At 40.9% G+C, this 23,271-nt stretch overlaps 1 protein-coding gene and 1 long non-coding RNA gene across 6 annotated transcripts in view; one reads left to right on the top strand and one right to left on the bottom strand.

Moving 5' to 3' along the window:
* The window catches only part of ADCY2 (adenylate cyclase 2), a 361,616-nt gene that overhangs the window by 326,790 nt on the left and 11,555 nt on the right, over positions 1-23,271 (top strand). For 3 of the 4 annotated variants that reach the window (XM_075921497.1, XM_014573081.3, XM_075921498.1), the window contains 4 exons: positions 1,245-1,329; positions 10,015-10,173; positions 18,776-18,922; positions 20,006-20,113. In XM_075921497.1, the coding sequence (XP_075777612.1) occupies positions 1,245-1,329; positions 10,015-10,173; positions 18,776-18,922; positions 20,006-20,113 (499 nt within the window). Of the gene's footprint in view, positions 1-1,244; positions 1,330-10,014; positions 10,174-18,775; positions 18,923-20,005; positions 20,141-23,271 lie in introns of all 4 variants that reach the window. The other variant, XM_075921499.1, reaches the window with a different exon arrangement.
* LOC142827224 (uncharacterized) overlaps positions 749-23,271 on the bottom strand; it is a 55,789-nt gene continuing 33,266 nt past the window's right edge. For both annotated transcript variants that reach the window (XR_012901810.1, XR_012901809.1), the window contains 2 exons: positions 3,450-3,655; positions 749-869 (listed from right to left, as the gene is read on the bottom strand). This is a non-coding gene — a long non-coding RNA (uncharacterized LOC142827224). The remainder of the gene's footprint in view (positions 870-3,449; positions 3,656-23,271) is intronic.

The raw sequence follows: 23,271 nt of genomic DNA, 5'->3' as shown, positions 1-23,271 counted from the left end.
TTCCAGGATGGCAGCCTGCAGAAAGTGCTGCCAGACTCGCAGCAACACGTCCACGAGAAGCACCAGAGTGTCCAGGGGCAGCTCCAGTTCCATGTTGCTGAGTGCTGTGGTGTCCCGAGTGAGGGCAACCAGAGCACGCAGAGACACAAATGCTTTGCTGTCCCTCATCGAGGCAAGCAAGCAAGCAGGGACACCTGAGAACCGGCTGCCCAGGTAATGGGGGGAGGTGTCCCTTTAAGCACAGGCGTCAGGTAGCGTCAGGCAGCATCCACACACAGACACTCCTGACCTGATGCCCTGCCTGATCTGGTTCTGTCTGGCCTTAAATCCAATTCTGTGTCCAGTCAGTGTGGATGTAGTATTTCGAATTAGCAAAATGCTAATTCGAGCTGCATTTTGTATGTAGACACGTTAATTCGAATTATCTTAATTCAAATTAACTATTTTGAATTAAGATAACTCAAATTAACGCTGTAGTGTAGACATACCCATACACAATATATTACACCATATATGCAGTTGGCAGTCACATGATACATTTGCAGAACCACTTGATGTGTTACATTTCACATACACCTTTAACTACCTGCACAGTTGTGTCAATACTAGTACTTTTCGTAATACTTTCCCACCAGTGGGAGTAACAGTGGGCATGCTGATATAGATCTGCTTCTGGAATTGTAAACCAGATCCCTCACCATACATTCTCTCATCTCAAAGGAACTGAGGGTTTTAATAAGCTGTCCAAGGGAAATGGTTAATGTGGGTCTTGCCTAATGTGGTTCTGAGTTTGAGAGGCCTCTTGATGCCTTATAACTTCATTTCACTTCTTCATACTCATGAGACTTCACACTCATAGATAGTTACTTCTGTATGGAAACAGAATATAGCGCTGTCATCACAAACTCACTTAAACCGCTATCTTGAAAAGCAATCAGAAACTCTTCATTAATAGCAAAGAAAAGCATTAAATATATTAAATTTAATAGTATTCTCCAGGCTTACATTATACATTAAAAATCAGGGCCAATTATATAAATAAATGCAGTATATCTGTAATATTCCACAAAACAATACGGCAATTTTTATTATTAAATTTTTAGTTTGAGTACTAAAAAGTTGTGCAATTCTTAGTGTAGAAATTTACAGTGTAGAAATGGGGGAGGGACAAGACTGTGATTAAAATTACAGGTTTTTTTTCTCCTTTTTGAGCAATTCATTTTAGCTTTGTTTCTGTTTTACAGGCCAGGAGTACTGAAAGACCTGAAGACAATGGGTTCTGTGTCTCTCTGTATATTTTTTGTGACATTACTAGTTCTTGGTAGACAGGTAGGAAGCATGCTCTTTTCATCTGCATTACTGTATTTGAATGCATATGTGTGTGTGTGTATGTGTACATATACATTTAGAGTGGCATTGTGTACAAAATTAATAATATTCCAACCAGCTTCCCTAATAAACCCCTCATTTGAGCACCCCTGTAATTTTACCCTTGAAAACTATTTAGGTTACAAGATTGCTAGATTACTCTGAAGAAAGAAGTAAGGTGAATCTTTTGGCAAACTGGAATTTTCAGACCCTGAAAATTGCCCTGATCTGGAATTTTGCATTTTATTTAACATGTATTTATATTTCTCTTACTCAAACACTGCTTGGTACTACAGATTGAACCTCCTAAATATGGGACACTTTGGTCCAGTGCCCAGGAATGTGAACCGGCTGGGAGCCGTGTCACCAAAGAGCCCGGGCTAGGTGGGGCAGCAGCAGGACCAGTGATCCCTGTCCCCAGGATGCAGTAGAAGCAAAGCAGCCAGCAAGCCCCATCCCCAGAGATCCCTGGCCGGGTAGGGGAGAAGCGTGGCCACAGCGGCTGGGGAGCTCCATCCTTGGGGAGCCCCAGCGAGCCCAGAGGCAGTGGGATGGAACCCAATTCCAAGCCCTGCAACCACAGGACTGGAACCCAATGGTTGTGGGGCCAGAGTAGAGCCAGCTGCAGGGAGCAGGAGCATCCTGGGAGGCCACTGGCAGGAAATCTCCCCAGATCTTACAAATTACCTCTTTCAGAATGGGTCAGGTCCCAAGGGTGCCAGACCAAGGAAGTCCAACATGTATATCATCAACCTTCCCATTTAGTTATTACCTTGATAACTCCTTAGCTAGAGTTGCATATTACAATCTGATTTCTTCACAATCATTACCCATGATGCAGACCCAATGAGACATATATGCTGTATTTGGTTAAATATAGAGGCTGCAATTTTAAAACAGCTATTAATGAATTAACCTGTATATCTCTGGCCTGCCCAGGGATTTGGGCTGGGAGCTAGAGTCCCAGTCCATTCCTCCACTTAGGAGGTAAGAGAGATCAGATACAGGAAACCACAGGATACATGAGGCATGGAGGTATACCACCTCAGTCTGCTGCTCAGACCCCATACTGAAGCAAGCCATCTCATATCAGACACATAGTAACACACCTGCTCTAATGGAATCCACTAACATTACAATGAATGTAATTTAAACCATACACAGCTCCCAAAAGCAGACCTCTAGAATGCTGGCTAGAATGTGGAAAAAAAATCTACATAGCAGTTTGCCAACCATCCATTTGGGAAAATCCCTTCCAGGCTCAAAAGAAAATTTGGTGATCATTGTAGTCCCTGGCATCATAAGAGATCCATCTTACTAGGTAAGAATGGGGGAAAGAAGAGGCTAGAATAAAGACAAAATGGCTACCTGCTAATCAGCTTATTAGTTATCCTCTCCAGACACTACTGTCTAATGTCAGTTGGAGTGAATGGGACAGGTTCCCATCAGTGTTCCCTCTAAGCTGCATGGCAGCACAGCTTCACAGGTGATTAATCAGTCCCACCCAGTCAGTCTGTGCACTGAGTCCTGAGCCTCTGACAGGGTGGGGCTGATTAATCACCAGTGAAGCTGTGCTGCTGGGCATCTTAGAGGGAACACTGGTTCCCATACTTGAATGCCATATAAGAGTGCCTGTCCTCTCGCTCTCCCAGCAGCATGGGAAGCAGAGGAGTGGAAACAAGAATGAAGAAGCACCCTCCTCATACTCTCTCTCTGTAGGCCATCAGGATGGGGGTGCGCACCTAGCGCTGCCCCACCCACTCCCTGTTGCCATCTACCTCCGCCCCAACATACTGAGGCAAGAAGAAATGGGATGCCCCCATTGCTCTCAATCCCATCAAAGACATAGCCTTGCTAGTAAAGGATAGTCTGGCTTCCATTCAGGTCATCTGGAATTTTTGTACATGAACACTGAACAATGTAAATGTGTATGCATTTGATCCTCTGTTAATTGTCCAAAGCTTAAAAACTTCATCGACACAGTGTATTTCTTTGAGCAGCATGTATAGTATGTACTCTGGTACATGAGTTTAAGCAGTACGATAGACTGTGAGGCAGAGGTTAGATGAATAGATACATACCTGCTGGAAGTGGTATGCACCCTACAGACTCTTTGCTTGCCCAAGCCATGCCTCCTGTCTGCATTAGTATTTTAAGTCATGTAGTGACTCATTGCCTCCCAGCTACAGGAGCCTTTCCCTGCTGCAGGAAATGGGTCTGGCAGAAAGGAAAAGGCAGTGCCCTCGCTGCTGACCATGAGTCCCCTTGTAACTCATTCTGCCCCTCCCTGCAAAAAAGAGAGACAAGAAGAAATTCCTCACATTTTTTAGAAATAACCCTAAGTGACACTTACAAATTTTTCAAAACATAGTTTGTACAGCAGTTGCATATATTTTGATATTACAATACTTTAAAATTGTTTGTTCCTCTTAACACTTTTCCCAAGTGTCTGTCATTTCTATCTGTCCAGTTAAATCACACTGCATTGCAAAATTTGAAATAGAGGTAGATTTTGATATTGGGTCATGCTAGAGGTGTTTTTTAGCAGAGTGGTTAAGCAGTTTCATAAATTGTCATTTTATGTTTATGGTTTATCTATGAAGGAAAAAGAACACACAGCAGTGGAGTATCTATTCCTTGTAGTCTTCCAATGTGTGTCAGGCTGGTTTTGTAAAATAAAAGAAATCCCCATGGTCTGATAGTGACTTCTGCTGTATTTTCCATTAAAATTCTCCATGGATCTAGGGAAATAAAACACAGGTCTTTGTATCGCTCTCTCTTCCATTGATAATCCTTAATAAATCTATGAACCCTGCAGTCATCATTCAGTGAGAACTTACACCACCATTCCAAGGTGGACTGACACGATTTGCCCCATATTCCAGGAATTCTAATTGAGGATTACAAAGTTTGAGTGTAATTCCACAGCTTGCATAGGAATTTCATGGCTGAGCTAGGAAGAAAATCTTGATAACTGGTACAATAAACTCACATTTTATGCTGTAGGTAATATTGCCTTACATACACTTTATTTGGTTAATCCAACTGTAAAATTGAGTTAATCATGCTTAAGTGAATGTGGAAAGTGCTTTGATTTTTATGTATAATATGGCATGAAAAAACACTTGAAAAGCACAAAAGCCTATTAGCTGAACTAAACAAAGAGCTATTCAGTGTTTTACTGAGCTGCACTGTGGTATAGTAATGTAGGTGTATGCTGTAAATTCTAAACTTGGGTCAGTCTTTTACCAGTACTTCTCTTCATCACCCTTTATTACTTCTAGTGAGCTTCCTCTGTAGAGCTGTGTTCTTCAAAGATAAAGGCAGCACTTTCTCTCAGTCCTTTCTGTTGTGTACAAGGTCAGGAGTCACAGCCAAGAAAGCAGCTGATCCTTCTAATAAGAAAGCTGGGTCTCTTCAGTAAACAGAGGATACTGTACCTGCAGGGACTCCTCTTGTGAGGCTTGCAAGACATTCACAAATCTCTGAGTGGGAACATTCAGGAGATACCACTGACCAACAGGCAAAAGTAGGAAATAATCTTAGTTTTTACATTGTCTATGAAAATAAGATTTAGCAGGATTTTTTCCTTGCTAAATATAACACTGGTGATACTGTGGATATGCTAATAAAAATGAGCATTAAAAACAAAGTCAATACAAATAAACTGAGAGCAGCTAGTCCTTTGTTTCTAAGATCTAAGTACATAGGGAAAGAGGGCTAAATTCACCAAGAGGACAAATGACATTACAACACTTAGCCTGTAGGCAGCCAGCCACCAAGTGAAGTTCACAGCCTTAGAGTGCTCAGGCTCCCCTACATTACCCCGAGGCAGTTGCATGCGAAACAAAGGGGTTCCCAGAAGCCAGCAAACTGAGTGGGGAGCCACCTATACTAACTGGGAGAGAAATACTGAGGAGAGGGATGGTGCTTCACAGAATTTCTTCAGCACCTGTCTCCCACTGATCTGGGCCTAAGGTGCCTGACTGACAAATCAGGGAGAGACACCTCCCTCTGCTCAGGAGTCACAAATTCATAGCTATAAACCCTTTCCTGGATCTAGGCTACTAAACCAGGTCAGGCCTCTCTCACCAAAAAATGAAAGCGTGAGAGAGAGACCCATCCTGTTATATCCTATAATGTATTTATGTTATGCACCTAGGTTGTGATAATATCAGTTCCTGTTCCTATAAATATTTAATTATTTATACATACGAAGTAGAATAACTTTTCTACCCGAAGAGATACTGAGAACACTAGCTTGGCAGTCTGGGCACTCACCTGGGAGGTGAGAAATCTGGGTTCAAATCCCTGCTCCAAATCAGGTTAACTGGGGATTCAAAACTAGATCTTCCATGTTTCAGAGGCGTGCCTGGCTATTGGGTGGACTAGGGATCGATACATACTCTCACTTCTGACCTTCTAACTGTTTTTTGTGTGGGTTGGGTAGGGTTTGAGTACAACTACCAGATTGGGTTCCACACATAATATAGATAGGGGAATGCCAGGTTTGAGAAGCCTTCTGAGACTAAAGCATGAGCAAGAGCTCTGAACAGCTGGTTAGGTGTGAGGCTCATTGGCTTTAAACATATTCATGAGTGGAAACATGGGCATGTACAGTGTTAGGAAGAAATTGAGCACTGTCTTTGTCAGTGTCACAGTTGCTTAAATGTTGGACTTAGTGCCTAACTTAGTGCCTCTTTAGGTTTCCTTCATAAATCTAGCCCAGAAAGAATGCTGTTTTAGTGTACACAACTTTGGCAGTAATTCCTAACATTTCTTGTTAAAGTCACAGCTAATGTTGATGATGTCAAAGTGCCCTTCTCAATATTACCATGGCATCTCACATTTAAAAAGATAAAGTAGTAAAGCAGTAAATAAATGATTTATTGAATACATACCTTAAACAAAGTAGAAGCCCTTTTGCATATTACAGTTCACAAAGCACCTAGTCTAGTCCAGTCTTTTCAACACAGATGTTTGACATCATTAACATTGAAATTTGATAGGATATTTAGAATTCATGACTTCAAAATTGTGTTGCAGCTTTCTTGTTTACTTTTAACTATACTATAGCAATCGCTTTGGTATTTCAGTTTTTTAATAGACTTATTCTGCATTATCATACTTGGTGGCCTTTTCTCCTTTCATTCTTATTAGGAGCTTGGGTAGAAAAGCTTGTTTGTTTTTCACTGTAAAATGACACTTTTTTTTTTTTACTATGACTGCAGCAATGAATTGAAAGAGTACTTCTCTTAATTGGACAGTAAAATGGGTATTCTAGAAAAGTAACTGATGTCTTTTGCATAATGAGGTCAATTTTGAAACAAGATTGTTCATAAACTGATTCTTTGTAATAAGGAATTGTCATTTGGTGGAAAGAATGACTGCAGAGGTCAACAATAGAATCCTAGCAAAGGTGAATTGTGTACAGGTTCTCTGCTCCTTTAAAATCTGCCTCGCCACACATTTATCTCTTCCCACTCTAGTTTATTTTGTTTACCACTTGAAAACACTCTATAGCAATACATATAGCTCCCTCACAAGCTGCAAATTCTTGGCTTGTTCAGTGTAGCTGGGACAGCATGATCCTGCTGAACTACTAAGACCCATTTAACTTGCATGAATAAAGTTGTTCTCATTTTGGTTGCAGTGACATTATATGTCTAGCGCTCAGTTTAATTTAAACCTACATTCTTCCTCCCACAGCAGACAGATCTATGTGGAAAAGTTAATTAATCTGACAAAGAATTTAATTCTTTCAGTTTTTCCTTTTGCTCTGTATCTAAAATATGTGCATAGTACTCTGTCCTTGCTTGTCATTGGTATCTAAAGCCAGTTCCAGTGCATTGATTATTATACTGTTGTTAAACTGAGGCAGGTTTTCTTCTACTATTTCCTTTTAGGTTGTGTCTACACTGGCGGCCTCTTGCGCAAGAATGTCTTGCGCAAGAAAACGTCCACACTGCCATGTGCGAGCTGTGCTTTTGCGCAAGAGCACCCATGGCAGTGTGGATGCTGTCTTGTGCAAGAAAGCTCTGATGGACATTTTAGCCATAGGGCTTTCTTGCACAAGAAATCCCTGCCGAGCATTCACACTGCCCTCTTGTGCAAGAGCTCCTGAGCAAGAGGGCTTACATCTGTTTAAAAAAGAGCGTAGCTCTTGCACATTAAACCTTCTCTTACCACGTCGTACTGTAAATTTCCTTGCGCAAGAGCGGGCAGGCAGTGTGGACGCTTTGCGGATTCTTGCATGAGAACGGCCATACTTGCGCAAGAAGGCACAAGTGTAGACATAGCCTTAGAGTATATGTTTACATGTACCCTTTTCATTCCACTGTCATTTATCCACATATCCTTTGAAACTACATAAAATCATTGTAAGAATGTCTCATTCTGTTGCTTTAATATCTCAGACTGTAGTCTCAAAACACGACTATGCATCAGTATATATAGTGGCAGCAATCTTCCATTCAGAAAATGTATATGCATTTTTGTGTGAAAGGTTACTAAGTCTATTAAGTAGCAGTTGAAGAATGCATTCAGTCCATAATCTTGTTCTTTAGTGCAATGTCTAAGAGCCTTTTTCAGCCCTCAGAACAGTTTTATACTGCTAGAGCTCCACATCCTACATTGGAATTGCTCTTGACTTATACCAGTCTAAATTAGACCATAATTGGGCCCACACTGTCTTTAAATGTACTATAGAAATAATAGATTGGTTTTATCCTAAAATATGTTAATCTAATGGAAAAAGCTGGCACACATCTCCAAAATGGATAAAAGCACATGCTTCAATATCTGTACAATAAAGTCACTATGATGAACTGACAGTTGCACAACATACCACAATAACTCTGTAACAACAATCATAATTCCATGGTATTGTGAATTACCTAGATTTAGGAATTTCTGCTCTCCATGTCTATCAAGGTAGATGCCAGTATTCAGGGGTCTAGCTATAACAGAAAATGTTCCTTCTCAAGGCATGGCACTGTGCAAGAGTCAGGAAGCCACTAAATAAAATGAAATTTCTCAGCTATATACATGATCATTGCCAAGTCACAAGAAATTGGAAAGCAATGAAGAGACTTAGAACAGCATGGGAAATTAAAATGGAGATGCTGTGGTTGAAAAGAAAATAATATATACTATATACTCTAATCTACTCATATGGTGGGATTTAATCTATCATTGATCTACTACCATTGAAAATAAATGTTATTTGGGAAGGATCTGCTCTCCTATTTGTATCTCCGGGTTAGTGGGCAACTGAATTTGTTTACAGCATAAGCCAAGTCATTTTAGATATTGTTCTTGGGGCTGCCAAAAAAACCTTTATAAACACTGTAGAGGAGAGGAAAAACTGATATGCATCTTTTTTTAAAGTGATTTAGGATATATATTTTATGGGCAATTTAATTCAAAAGATTTTAAAATATCCAATTAAAAAAAAATCCAAGTTGACTTTATCCCTTTAATATTTTCAGTTTTGTTACTCTTTTGCTTTATGAAACTGTGTCCATACTCAAACATTGCTAGTCTTATTTGCACTGATCAACTGCTTTTTTTTGTAGTACACTCTCTTTATCAGGCTGATTACATGAACCAAAGACAATGAGTATAGGTATGTTGTGTTCTTAACTGTTACAAAGGGTTGTTGTTGCTGTGGTGGTCCCAGGATATTAAAAATACAAGGTGGGTGAGGTAATATCTTCTATTAGACCAATTGCTATTGGTGAGAGAGACACTAATTGTACCTTGAATGGTCTCTTAGGCCAGGTCTAAACTACACCCAAAGGTCAGCTTATGTAAATAATATAGCTAGCATTGACATACATTGAGCCGAGCTTGAGCGCCATCCCCACAGTGGGAGGTCAATGGAAGAAATGCTCCCACTGACTTCCTTTACTCCTCAGAAGGAATAGGAGTTCCGGTATTGATTGGGTTGCCCTCAGTGTTAGATTTGCCAGGTCTTTATGGACCTGATAAATCGAACGCCAGAAGATTGAATGCCACAGTGTTGATCTTCTCTGTAGTCTAGACATGGCCTTAGAATATGTGCTACCTACTTATGCTAACCAATCTTTTCCACCTTGCATTTAGCTATGACACTCGGAGTACATTTCCCAGACCCACGGAAGAGCTCTCTGTGGCTTGAAAGCTTATCTCTCTTATCAACAGAAGTTGATCCAAAAAAAGATATTTCCTCACCCACATTGTCTCCCATATCACAAAAGAAATCCTGTGTTTTAGACCCCAGTTTGCCTCCATCCCAACAAGTTACCTTACTTAGTAATTCCAAATTCATTCTATCATAAATTTTGAATTGTGAAGTGAAAGGCATGGTCAAATTTTAAAAAGCAAGTTCCCTATCATTTAAGGCAAACCCCTGTGGGGTTTGTTGCTAGTGGCACATATTTTGACGTTACTAAGTTGGGAGATAAAACATACGTTAAAGTGTAGGTACTTGGGAATCATTTCAGTGGGTATGGGCCACGACAGAGTGGCTACATATACAAGAGAACTCTGATAATAGGGAGCCTCTTAAGCAGGGTGTACTGTGCTTATTTTGTCTCTGAAAACCTGTACTCAAGCAGGACAAGATGCCTATTGTTTCTTTACTTCTGTGTCCTCTTGTAACAGAATGAATATTACTGTAGGTTAGACTTCCTGTGGAAGAACAAGTTCAAAAAAGAGCGTGAGGAGATTGAGACCATGGAGAACCTGAATCGGGTGCTGCTGGAGAACGTGCTTCCTGCACACGTGGCTGAACACTTCTTGGCCAGGAACTTGAAGAATGAGGTCAGACTATTAAATATCCGCTACTCTGTGATGAACCCAGATGGGCTGGGCATACTATTCAAAACAATCATTTTAGCAATCAGCCCATATTGATAGGAGTGATTATTTTCTTTGTGATCATTTTACCGTGGCATGGTACCTTGCGATAGAAAGTGGAAAATAGTTTGTATTTTGTCATCCAGGAAGCAAGATGCAGGCTTGGGAGGAGGAAAAAGGAGATGATTGAATAGACCTGAATATACCTAGAAATTGATTGTTTTCCTCTAGTGGTGATATGGAGCTATATTTGAGTGGTGCATTTGCTGCTGTTGTCAGGAGAACCTAGCTATCAAGGGGAAAGTTTTTAAAAAACTTGAGGAAATGCCACTCTCTAATTGCCTCTGTATCAATTGCTTTTCTGCTTGATGAAACGTCCATGGAAGTCAATAGAAAGACTCCCATTTGCCTTCAGTGGGCTGTAGACCAGCTTCTCGAGGATCTTAAAGGTATATAAGAAAGAACTAAAGAAAATCTTCATAAAGCGAAGCGTGAAATTCTTCAGGGAACTGAACTGTACTAAAATATATTTAGCAGAGTAATTATTTCATAACCAATCAAAAGGGATACTTAGCTGTGGTGTTTCATCTTTGATGGCAGGGCCTTCCCAAGCAGTTCTGGCGCTCTATGCAGCCCAAGCATCTGTGCCCTCCATGGGGGAGGGAAGGCTCTCCATTGGGGGGGGGGTGCTCTAAAAGGCTGCAGGGGCAGGAACTCAGGGGGGCAGAACCTGGGCTCTGAGGGGCAGGAGCAGGGCAGAGAGGTAACAGAGGTTAAGCACACCCCCTCACTCACCAGCAGTGGTGGAAAGTGGAGCAAATTGGACCAAGCCCATTCCACTCTGCCAGCTTCCAGACACATTGCTCTGGGGCGGAGCCTGGGGGGAAGAGAAGGGGCTGCCCCTACACCCACTGGCAGCAGGAAGCAGAGTGATGCAGCTGGGAGCTGGCACTGCTGAGAAGGCTGGAGCCAGGCTGCTTCACTTTCTGCCGCCAGTGAGTTTGGGGGCAGGCCCAACTCCTGCTGCTGGCACCAAGTTCCTCAGCAATGCCCAGGCCACAGGATGGCCCTGCTGGATGCAGCCTGCAGGGGTGGAAGAGCGAGGGATTGGCAGCATTGCTCCATACACAGCACACAACTGCATAGGGCACTGTGAAATTTGGTGCCCTAATTTCATGGTGCCCTGCGTGGCTGTGTATTTTGCATTTTGGTAGAGATGTCCCTGTTTGATGGGTAGGTAAAGGACAGTGTTTCCTTCCATCATTTCAGTTTGTGGTAAGACCTAATAGTAAAGTACTGCACGGCAAAACGTTTCTACTTTTCCATGCCCATTAGCAGGTATCCAGTGTGGGAAAAAAATGGCAGAAGATGCCAGTGAACCACTGATGGCTTTGGCTTTGTGCCAGGTTTGCACAGCTCCACTTCTCAGCTCAGGTGTTAAAGAAAACAAGCCATCCAGAGTCTGCTTTCTCGTATATGCTATTGCAACGCTTCCTGACAGAGTAGCACCATCTGTTCACCTAACCAGATTTGTATTCTCACCCTCAAGCTTACTGTGATTGAAATTAGCTTTAGATGTATGTGCTGTGATGCACTGAGCCCCCCAAGCTATCATGCCAAGCAAAGTAAAAATTGATTTGGCATGCTTTAATGGCCCTCCCTTTTAAAAAAAAAAGTAGATTGATAGTTCTGTTAGTTATTTTTCTCAACTATCTTCAAACCCATTTCTCAAATGGACAAGATCCAGCTACTAGATGAATCTTTGGAAACACTTAGGAATATTAACATATTATTGCTTTATGTGTGCTGTGTTTTAAACATCAACAGTTTCCTCAGATTTGTTTTAATTAATGCTATTAAGGGTATGAAAAAACATTTAAAACTTTCCATTTTGCTAATTTGTTGCCTCTATGCTTACTACAAGATTTCTAATATTGGGGACAGGCAATGTAATTAGAATAGATAAGTGGAACGATGATAACATATATAAAGAAAGTCAGAACAGAGTAAAAAGAAACTCTTTGAGATGACCTAATTTCAGTTTTGTGGTCAGAGAGATGGGGAGAGTGTGTGTGCATATGCATGTATCTTATTGGATAAAGAGAATTTTTAACATTTTGAGTGAATCAGACAATATACATTTTCTGTGTTCGTAGCTCTTTATATTTGTTTGTTCCACAGATGTACAAGCACAATTTTATTTAAGACGGTGTTTGTGGAAAACAGTTGACCCTGATTCTAAAATTTAATGAATAATTAAACAAAATTTGTTTTAAAAGTAATAATATAGGACCTAGTGATGAATTTAATTTGTGGGATTTATGTTAAAGACGAACAAGACAACCTGGAGAGGGAAGAAGAGGGAAAAGGGAGGTAGATGCCAAATGAGTGGGATCAGCTCGTGGGAATTTGTCTTTAAGAGACCCATTAGTGGTCCATATCAGGAAGTGCAAATTACTTATGTAGTGGTCAGGCCTGCCAAAGGGGGGAGGGGGGGATAAAGGTGGCAGTTGCCTTAGGGTTGGCAAGTCAAAGGGGCCCAGAGCTCCTAGCAGCTACTGCTGCTACCCACAGCAGCAATGATGACCAGAACACTGTGCAACTCTGAGGGCTGGGGGAAATGCACCACACTCCAGGTGGTGCAGCTGCCCCAGCTGCGCCCCTTCCATCTGAGGCTCTGCCCCTTTTGGGAGCACAGAGCTACTCCACTGCTCATCTTGCTCAGGGACCCACAGAGGCTGTTGGCTCCCCTGGCAGTGGTGTCTGAGCAAACTGTAATGTCTGTTTGTTGGAATCGCCTGGATTTTGTGTCTGTATCAGACACCAAACTGGGAGCATTGCCATCAGGAGAAATGAGAAAGACAAAAAAGGGTGCATGCAAAGGGTAGGAGGCAAGGCTGGGATTAGAAAGATCCAGTCTTCATTAGTGTTTATCCACTTAACATGCGTCGTAGGCTCAAGATCTCTGTCACCCTCAATTTCTGTAAGGGACAAAGTACCCAGGTAACGTGAGCAGCTCACTACTGTGAGCTCACCTGCAGGTCCACCACAGAGTCCATGAGTTGACAGAATAATCTCTTCCTCCTCTACAGTCACTGCTGCTGGGTTAGCCCCGCCCAGCAGTCTGCCCCATTAGGAAGGATGGAAAGAAAGGAAGCAGTGCCATGCCCCTGTCATAAACAGTGCGAAGCAGGACCTGATTGTTTCTCCGCCCTTCACAAGAGCTGTGGGAACCTTCAAGTGAGCAACTGGACTGTGGAAGGGGAAAGCGCAGGAGGAGGGGATGGCAGAAGAAGCTGAGATTCAGTAGGAGAGGGAAGGGGACATGCTGCAAAATGCCTAACTTTAATTTGGGTGAGCAATGGAAACCAGGCATTCCCAGGTTGTTTACCCTCTCTTCGCCCATTAGTACCTCTTTGCCCTCTGGAAGGTGCTGCCTTCCAAGTCCTGGGAACTACTTTCTTTCAGAGGTCATCTCCAGCTCCTTGTCCCTTGAGGAGGTTGGGGCAACTAAGCTGAAGATCCTTCTCCGGGACTTTTTCCTCAGAATCGGAAGTGCAAGCTTGTTTCACTAATTTTATTTTAAATTCAAAAGCATATATTCTTTGTCATGATTTATTTTAATATTTGATAACATGATATGGAGATGAACTGGTCCTTTCCTTTGAGTTATTTACGTCTGTTCCGGATGTCTAGGTAAAAGTCAGGGAAAGCATTGATGTCTGCTGCATTTGATTTTCAAGTGCGCAGGTGCTTTTGATTAACATTTTGGAAAGCTTTGCATTATAGACAAATGCTTTTCCCAAAAAAAGATATCTGATTGTGGAAGCTCTTCTATCAACAAGCCAAATAACTTAATTAGCTTGGAGTTCCTGTTTGAAATCCTCACATCGTCTTTGCATCAGCCATGCTGACTGCTTGGCTTTGTGTAAACCTCACCCGTTGGTATCTTAGCCCCGGGCTTCACTACAAACATATGTGAGTATAACCACATCATTCGAGAGCATAGGAAACCCACACTCCTTGAGCAGTGCAGTTATAGCAGGGGTCGGCAACCTATGGCTCGTGAACCAGATATGCTCTTTTGACGCTCAAGCCCAGCCTCCCTTGCTCCCCCCACAGCAGGGAGCCTGCACTGGTGCTACAACGGATCTGGTCAAAGCAAGCTGGCCATGGACATAGCAGGGAACCCCCAGGCAGACTTCCCTGCTTGCCCTGCCCCCATGCTCCATTCGAAAAAGCAGCTGCAGGGCCATTTGTTTTTCACAAACTGTGAGCTGGGAAGAAACTGTAATCCCCTGCCCTAAGTCACAATCCAAATCCTTCACCCCAATCCTGTGCCTTGGGTCACAACTACCTCCTTCACCCAAACTCAGTCCCCTCCACCCCCCCCCCTCCCCCGACCCAGGAAAGATACCCTACTCCTGCCATAAATAAAGACAATGTTGAAACCTTGTGTTGGACATACTATTTTACTTTATTTAAAAATGAAGCCTGGCCAACAAGCCCCCAATTTGGGCCCCGCCCCCTCCTGGCCGCAGTGTTATAACTCTCCGGCACCCTCCCACACCAACCCTGAGCCCACCATACACCTGAACCCTCTGCCCTGAGTCCCTCATACTCCCACATTCCTAGTCTCTTACCATAGCACTCTTGCAAATGTAAACAAATGTATTTGTCTGAGCAGTTGGCTGAATACGAAATAGTATTTAGTTCATTTGTAATCTCTAAGGCTTTGTCTACACTTCAGGGTTTTTGCGGAATAAACCTTTTGCACAAAAGTTTTTGCACAAAAACTTCTTCCGCAAAAATGCGTCCACACCTCAAAGCACATCGCTTTTGCGCAAGAGAGTGTCCACACTGCATGGACGCTCTTGCGCAAGAAAGCTCTGATGGCCATTCACAGAATGGCCATCAGAGCACCTGTGCTTTTCCCGATAGGGGTTTCTTGCACAAGAAACCCCTGCAGAACATCCATACTTGCCTTTTTGTGCAAGAACTCTTGTGCAAAAAGGAGTTATTCCTCATGGGGAGAGGAATAACTCTACCAGCAAAAACCCTCTCTTCTGCCAATTTACTCACACAAAAGCGCGCTTGAGATGTGGACGCTCCACCGGTTTTTGTGCAAAAACCTTGTAGTGTAGACGTAGCCTAAAGTTTTAAATTTTTGAATTTAGTTATTTTTGTACCTAATTCTACATTTGTAAGTTCAGCTTTCATGACACACAGTATTTAGGTGAATTGAAAAATACTATTTCTTTTAGATTTTACAGTGCAAAGATTTGTAATAAAAATAAATATAAAGTGAGTATTGTGTATTCTGTGTTACAATTGAAATCAATATACAGTATTTGAAAATATAGAAAATCTCCAAAAATATTTAAATAAATGGTATTGTTTGACAGTCTGATTAATCATGATTAATTTTTAATTGCTTGACAGCCCTATTATTTTATAAACTAAGCTTATCTAGTGACTTCAGCATAATTCCAGGCACTGTAGAATTTAGCCCAGTATGTCTATTGCATAAATGAGCTGTTTCAACTTAAAACAGTATGTTGAATCCAGCACATTAGAAGTTTGCTAATTAACAGTAATTAAGGCCCAGGAGGTACTTGTGAATTACTAAATTTTCCAAATTAGCAAGTAGGTGAACAAACACCAATTTTTAAGATGGATGAATGATCACATCTTGTTTATTTTGGCATGTGTAGTTCATGCTAATATTTGTAACTAGAAAATTTACCAAGTGTTGCTCAGGCCTTTAACTCAATTAATTTTTGTTTTTGAAAAATAAAATTAAAATGTAGATGCTTCATTTAAATCATTGCTCTGTGCGGGGTCTGGATATGAGGGGTTCAGTATGCAGGTTTCCCCAGGGAGAGAGGACTACTCTAGCCCTCTGTCACTGCATCAGCTTGGGGCCAGATGAGAAGAGCCTGTCCATGGCCACTTCAGTTTCAGTGGGCACAGCCATGGGAAGAGGTGCATGTCCCCAGCTGGGGCAGGTCCCAGTTCGTCTGCCCCTGTGCTCACCAGCCACAGTGAGGAATGCAGCAAACTGCGCACTTTCCCCTCTCTTTATGCCTCTCCCCAAAGAATGCCTTTCACCTGCCTGGTGATTTTGTCTCTTTTCTCTATGGTTGTATCAGAAGCAATCCCATTCCAGGCACATCCCATTTTCCTGGCATAACCAAACCCTTCCCTTGCTTTAAGTTACAATAAGCGGAAATTCTATACTGAAATTGGTGGTCCTAGCTTTTACCGTTTGGGAGGAGTTCTTGAACAACTCACTCTCTCAAATATATAGATATGCTTGTACATTTTATTTTTAAGATGATGCTTCATTAATAATTAAAACCTCCTATAATAGTTTAATGAGAAAAGAAAAACAGTTCTTTTAGCTAGTGCATTAGCTAGATCCTGCTCTAAATCCTTTCCCCCATTCTTTTTATGAAGATTATTGAATAGTTTCTCCACCATTTGCTCCCACCAAACTCCTTAGAAGTCCCAGCACTATTTGGGTGGCTCAGACTATTTCACTTAAAAAACAAAAATTAAATAAGGATGAAAATGACTTAAAGTAAAATGAAAATTGAGCTGACCACACAAAAATGTGTGCTGTCTGACCCCATTAACTAAGCCATAAGGTGCAATCAGCACATAAATAAGTCTAAACTAACCTTTGGCTAAAACTTCATTACGCCTTGTAGCTGCAGGCAGAGATGTTCACTACATCTTTCTGGGATATGAATGACATTACAATACTCGGCTTTATCATTGAGCCAACCCACAAGGGCCTAGAAAAGTCACTTTGGGCCCAATCTGATGAGTCCTCAGAGCTCTCAAAGCTGCTAACTTCAGTGGGAGAATTAGGTTGGTCAGCCCCGTGGAGAATCAGGCCCTTTTACCCACTCTTTCAGCTGTGTTTTAGAATTGTAATTTTGAAACGTGAACTTGAAAAACATAAAAATATTAAATAATGTGACAGAACTGGGGGCTGGATGGCTCCCTGTAAAAGATTAGCTGGCCAGCATGCCTGATATCCTAGAAAAACACATTCGTGGTTGCCTGTGTTGAGTAAGATACTGGTCATAGAACTGTGGGACTTGATTATTGTCTGTAAAAGTTGCTCAAGACCTACCTGTGTAGTGCTGTTCCCTACAGATTTTTGTGGCACACTTTTAATACACATTTTCTCGATTAATTTTTCATATTGCCATGCCAAGTTACTGTTAAATTATACTGATTTTGTATACCTGGGTGAAAATAAAACTTCAGACATAGGCAATGTTGCTAGACCTCGCTACAGTGGCATGTCAAAGAACAATGAATTACTAAATACTGTTTCCAGTCCTCCCACCTTGCACAGTGGTACTTCGCATGTGGGCCATTAATCTACTAATGATTTTATCTTCAAAGCTAAAAGGAGAAGCATATTAAGCTTCTGATAAAGCTTCCTCAATGCTGTTGTAATTGAATTCTTAGAACGTGGACAGAAAATAAAATACTCAGAGCCACCTAACTCCTTTGGACTGGAGACATGCTATCCTATCTGCTCTCATTTTCTTGTCCCCACAGAAAGTGGGACACATCCATGTTGAGATGGAAATGAAATCATTGGAACTACACATGTAAATAATATTAACAGGATTTGGCCTTATAACACCATTATCATCTTCCTTAAGATCCATATACTGCACAGCCTGTTCTTGGATAGTTGATATTGGCACATCTTAAAGTTTTGTATTGGCCTCCCTAATATCTAAAGTATTTTTTGTTTCCTATAAGTGACTTACATTTATCCTCCATGTGAAAGGATGCACAGTGATTAAGGCAGTGAAACAGGGCCTGATGGAATCTGAGTTCAATTCTTGGTTGTGCCACAGACTTCCTCTGTGCTCTTGGGCAAATCACTTCAGCTTTGGTCCACAGCTCATTGAAGTCAATGGAAAGCTTTCCTTGACCTCAGTCAGTTTCAATGCCACTCACTAAACTCTTTATTTCCATCCCTCTCTGTAAAGGGGGGATAATGCTTACTTTCTCCCATCTTATCTCTTGAGATTGTAAACTTTTCCTAGAGCAATGCAGGCCTGATCTTGGCTGTGTCCTCCAGGAGATAATATAGCATTGATATTGTTTTGTAAATATAGGGCAAGCCCTGTGGTCAGTCGCATTCAAGTCAGTTCTGTGCATCGAAGGCATGCAGAAATGGATCCTGTTTCACTAACACTATAGGATATTCATCTGATTTTTCAAAGTTTGTGTTAATGGAAAAAATCCAGTAGCTTTAAAACATTTTGAATTTTTAATTCTGCACATAAATAGTTTAACAAATATGTTTAATTTCTTTTAATTGTCCACTGTAGCTTAAACAAACTCTAGCTATTAAGAATAAAAAACATCAGATTGTAAGATGTTAATTCTACATACCAGAATGTAGGAATCTTGGGAGGACTTCTACTCCCACTAACATGCCTCTCTGCCATTTCTATTTCTTTGTGCCGTTCTGTATACTGTTGATAAATCTTTTGTATTTAGAGTTTTGTTCTTTTCTTTTGGGCAGGATCTATATCACCAATCATATGACTGTGTCTGTGTCATGTTTGCCTCTATTCCGGACTTTAAAGAATTTTACACAGAATCTGACGTAAATAAAGAAGGCTTGGAATGTCTCAGACTGCTAAATGAGATCATTGCCGACTTTGATGATGTAGGTACTGGTAACAACAATTTTTACACAAATTAAACTGTGAGAACCGTGAATGAGAATGTTTGAGAAAGAGATTGAGAAAGAGATTGAGGGGACAATTTGGGAGGAAATTGTTAAATAGCTATTTCATATGGATGTTTTGGTAGAGATTTGGGACTAAGTAAAGATTTGCATACGTAATGGAGTAGATCTTACCCTGCCATATGGATCCTACTGCTTTTGATCCACTTTAGTGAGAGCCTTGTACGTGTGTTTGAGAGAGAAGTTCAGCCTTTTATTCTGCATAGCACATTCATATGAGAAAGTAACCACAGTTTTCAAACTGTAGTGCCTAATACTTGGTACCTAAATTTGTTTCCTTTAAAATTAATAATATTTCCTTCCCTCTGATCTGTATTAGACTATGTTTTTCTGCCTTAATGATGGCATGATTTTGGAGTGACTAATAAGAATGTTAAGATTTTAAAACCCATCATTCTCCTACACTAAAGGCAGATACAGGCTGGGGAACTCATGGCAGAATTTGAAGACAGTTACAGATAAGCAACACACAGAAGGCAGCATTTAACCTGCACACACAAGGAGAAATTGAAATGTCTGACACAAACATTGAACCCCAAGTCCTTCTTCCTTTTTAAAAAAAAAAACAAAGTCACATACTCAAAATGTAGAAAAAGACTTATCCGTTGGTTCTTGTGACACACGTAGAAGTCTTTGTGTCCTCTGATGCATGCATATCCTACTGGCTTCAGAAATGTGGCACATGTAAAAGGGAAGAATTTGGCCTATACTTAACACCAACTATTATATTCTAGATTACGTACACTGATCACAGTTTCTATTGATCATACAGTACTGAAAAGATGTTCAGTGTAAGCATGAAATTGGCCATTGCACTTTAAGTTCATTCTATACAAGTACAAAGCTCCTTGTGGAATTACATCCATCAGCTTATTTATTCAAAATTTCTTCTAACAAGAGGTAGAAAACAGCACTGAGAATTAAGTGTTGAGAATACTGTTAAAATGTTTACCTATCAGACACTGAGAGTCTGGGTAATAAATAATTGTTATTCCTTCACAGTTATTGTCCAAACCAAAATTTAGTGGAGTAGAAAAGATCAAGACCATTGGAAGCACGTACATGGCAGCTACAGGACTGAGTGCTACGCCCAGCCAAGAACACAGTCAGGTACAGCAGACATAAACAGCTTGCTAGGTAAAAGTTGTGTTCACATGAAGTTCAACGTACATTAATAGGGATTCAATGTATTGCAGGACTAGCATGGCTTTTATTATATTGGACAAGATTTGTGTATGTTTTATTCACTAAATTCTTCAAGTTCCTATGAATTATTACTCTTCAAAGTATAACATAAAATGTGTTTATATTTTCCTCACTCCTAAATATGGCATTTTAGTTCCAAAACCATTTTTCTTTATTATAGTACTATAGTTCTCAGAAGCACTTCACTAGAATAGATTTAGAGATTTCTATGAAATATTTCAAAAATTAGTATTTCATTAAATGTGTTCCAAGGGAAAAAATAATCAGCTGTATATTTTGTCCCCATGGGCCTTTCATTTGACTACAAGGATTTAAACTGGAGCTTCCACTAGCATGCTGCTTAGTTACTATACCTAGTAGACCTATAAGCATGAACTAAAAAGCACTTAAGTTCACATTAAACTACTCCTGTCACTTATTGTGAAGTTAGATATCCACACAAATTGCTAGACTCAATCCTTTGTTGCAAGAGAGATGGGCAGGATAAGCTTGACAGGTCTTTCCTAATGCTAATGTCCATGATTCCATGAATGGTCTCACAGACCAGTCTTACTGCCTGGTCATCTGGTGATGACAGTTTAAATTGGAATTGAAATGCAGCATGACAGAGCAGAGAGTATCTGGATAACCTGTCACATTTCCCCTCCCACCCCCACCCCTCTACCCTCTGCAGCTGGAGGGCATCTGAAGAGCTTTTGGTAAAACATCCTTGATTTGGACATTTATAGGTTGATAGAGGAACATCCTGAGTGGAGGGTACATAACTGTAGATTTTGCTTTTCCCTGGATCTGTAACACCCCAATCTGTTTAACTCCAGGCATGTTGTAAGGGTAATTTTTGTAAAGGGCTTTCGTTTTGCAATGGAGCAGCAGTGATTTACTGATCCAATAAGTCTTTACTCTCAATGCCCAGAGACGGTGCTATGTAAGCACTTGTCTAAACAGAGAAAGGAGTAAATATATCATTACAGCATCTATCAACACTCAGTTACGTAAGTGATCACTAGGGTTCTAAGCTCCTTGAGGCAGGGTTGATCTCTATGCCCTGGTCTATACTAGGCAGTTATTTCGAAATAAGAGGCTGGTTATTTCAAAATAAAAACTCCTCCTTTCCATGAGGAATAACGCGTATTTTGAAATAGTTATTCTGAAATAGCGTTAATGTGGATTCTCTGCTGTTGCTATTTTGAAATAACTGCTCCCCAGAGTCATTCAAAATAATTACTCTCCAGTACTTCCTGTGGCTCTAAGTCAAGGTAGTGCATCCACATTAAGGGAACCTGTCTCAGACTAATTTTGAGGCTTCCCCATAGTGTGGGCATGCTATTTCAAGATAGTTATTTCAGGAGTTATTATTTCTAAATAAGTTAGCACAATACTTAGCACAATGAGGTCCTGATCAGTTCCTTAAGCACCACCACAGTACACATACATTAGTAATAATGTCTTTTTTCCCCAGCATATTGTAAAATGCAAATATGATTGAATTTAGGCTACTTTGCAAGATGGGACTACCGGAAGTCTAAGAAACTTTACATAAGTTTCAATTATGGCAGGGTAGGCATAGTGCTATTCTCACACTTATTGCCTCTGCGTAAATCCATGGTATTCTCACATCTTGAATACTGCGTACACATATGTGGTCGCCTCATCTCAAAAAAGATATGTTGGCATTGGAAAGGGTTCAGAAATTAGTAGATAGCAGGTTTAAAGCAAACAAAAATAAGTATTTATTCATGCATCGCATAGTCAACTTGTGGAACTCCTTGTCAGAGGAGGTTGTGAAAATCTTTAACGGGCTTCAAGAAAGAACTAGATGGACCTTTGGTTTGACCCAGTATGGCTTTGATTATGTTCTTATGTTCTTGTGTGCATGTTCACACAAAGTTTTTTAATAAGAATTTTAAATATCAAAATATTAAAAGTAAAGAATGTCCAAATTAAAAATCCTTCGTAATCTAGCTTCTCCAAAATGATGCTCATGAATTGTAATGAGAGTGGGAATCACAGCTGCCACAGTGAAAGAAGAAAGATTATTTGTACACATAAAATAATATAAACTAGACATCAAACTTTCACTGTGTTGTTTCAGGAACATATGATCTGCCATTAGTTGTAAATTGTTCAGCCACACAGAAATTCCAGTCAGTTTCATTATTAGATACTAATGTCATAAATTAATATCAAGATAGCCAGAAGGAAAAGCCAGTCACAGTGTATTCTTTCCCTTACCTAATTGTACTGTATAGTGCGGGGGTTCTCCATCATCATTGCACTGTGATCCCCTTCTTACAACAAGAATTACTACACAACCCCAGGACAGGGAGGATGAAGCCTGCACCTGCCTGAGCCCCACTTACCCCAGGTGCGGTGGGGAGGGGAAATCAAAGCTGAAACCAGAACCCACCCCGCTTCGCTGGGATGGGGAGAAGCTGAAGCCCAAGGATTTCAGCCCTTGGCAAGGAGCCTGTAACCTGATCCCTATTGCCCCAGGTTAAAGCTGGAGCCTGGGCCCCCTCAAGTCTAATACTTGCCCTGGCAACCCCAAAAACAGGGTCATGACTCACTTTGAGGTCTCAACCCACAGTTTGTGAGCCGCTGGTCTAGTGTGTAATATTACAGTTTAGCTATACTAGGCTAAGTTGTCATCTCAACCAATTTTCAGTTCAGTTCACTGACCTAGCTTCCAGGGGTAACAGGCACTTCTGGATCCATGCTCATTCAGTACTGGTCTCCTCCTGATCAAACACAAAGAATCATAGAATCATAGAATCATAGAATAATAGGACTGGAAGGGACCTCGAGAGGTCATCGAGTCCAGCCCCCCGCCCTCAAGGCAGGACCAAGCTCCGTCTACACCATCCCTGACAGATGTCTATCTAACCTGTTCTTAAATATCTCCAGAGAGGGAGATTCCACCACCTCCCTTGGCAATTTATTCCAATATTTGACCACCCTGACAGTTAGGAATTTTTTCCTAATGTCCAATCTAAACCTCCCCTGCTGCACTTTAAGCCCATTACTCCTTGTCCTGTCCTCAGAAACCAAGAGGAACAAATTTT

The sequence above is a fragment of the Pelodiscus sinensis genome, chromosome 2, assembly GCF_049634645.1.
Source record: "Pelodiscus sinensis isolate JC-2024 chromosome 2, ASM4963464v1, whole genome shotgun sequence".
Lineage (NCBI taxonomy): Eukaryota > Metazoa > Chordata > Testudines > Trionychidae > Pelodiscus > Pelodiscus sinensis.
This window is presented reverse-complemented; position numbering and strand designations above follow the sequence as displayed.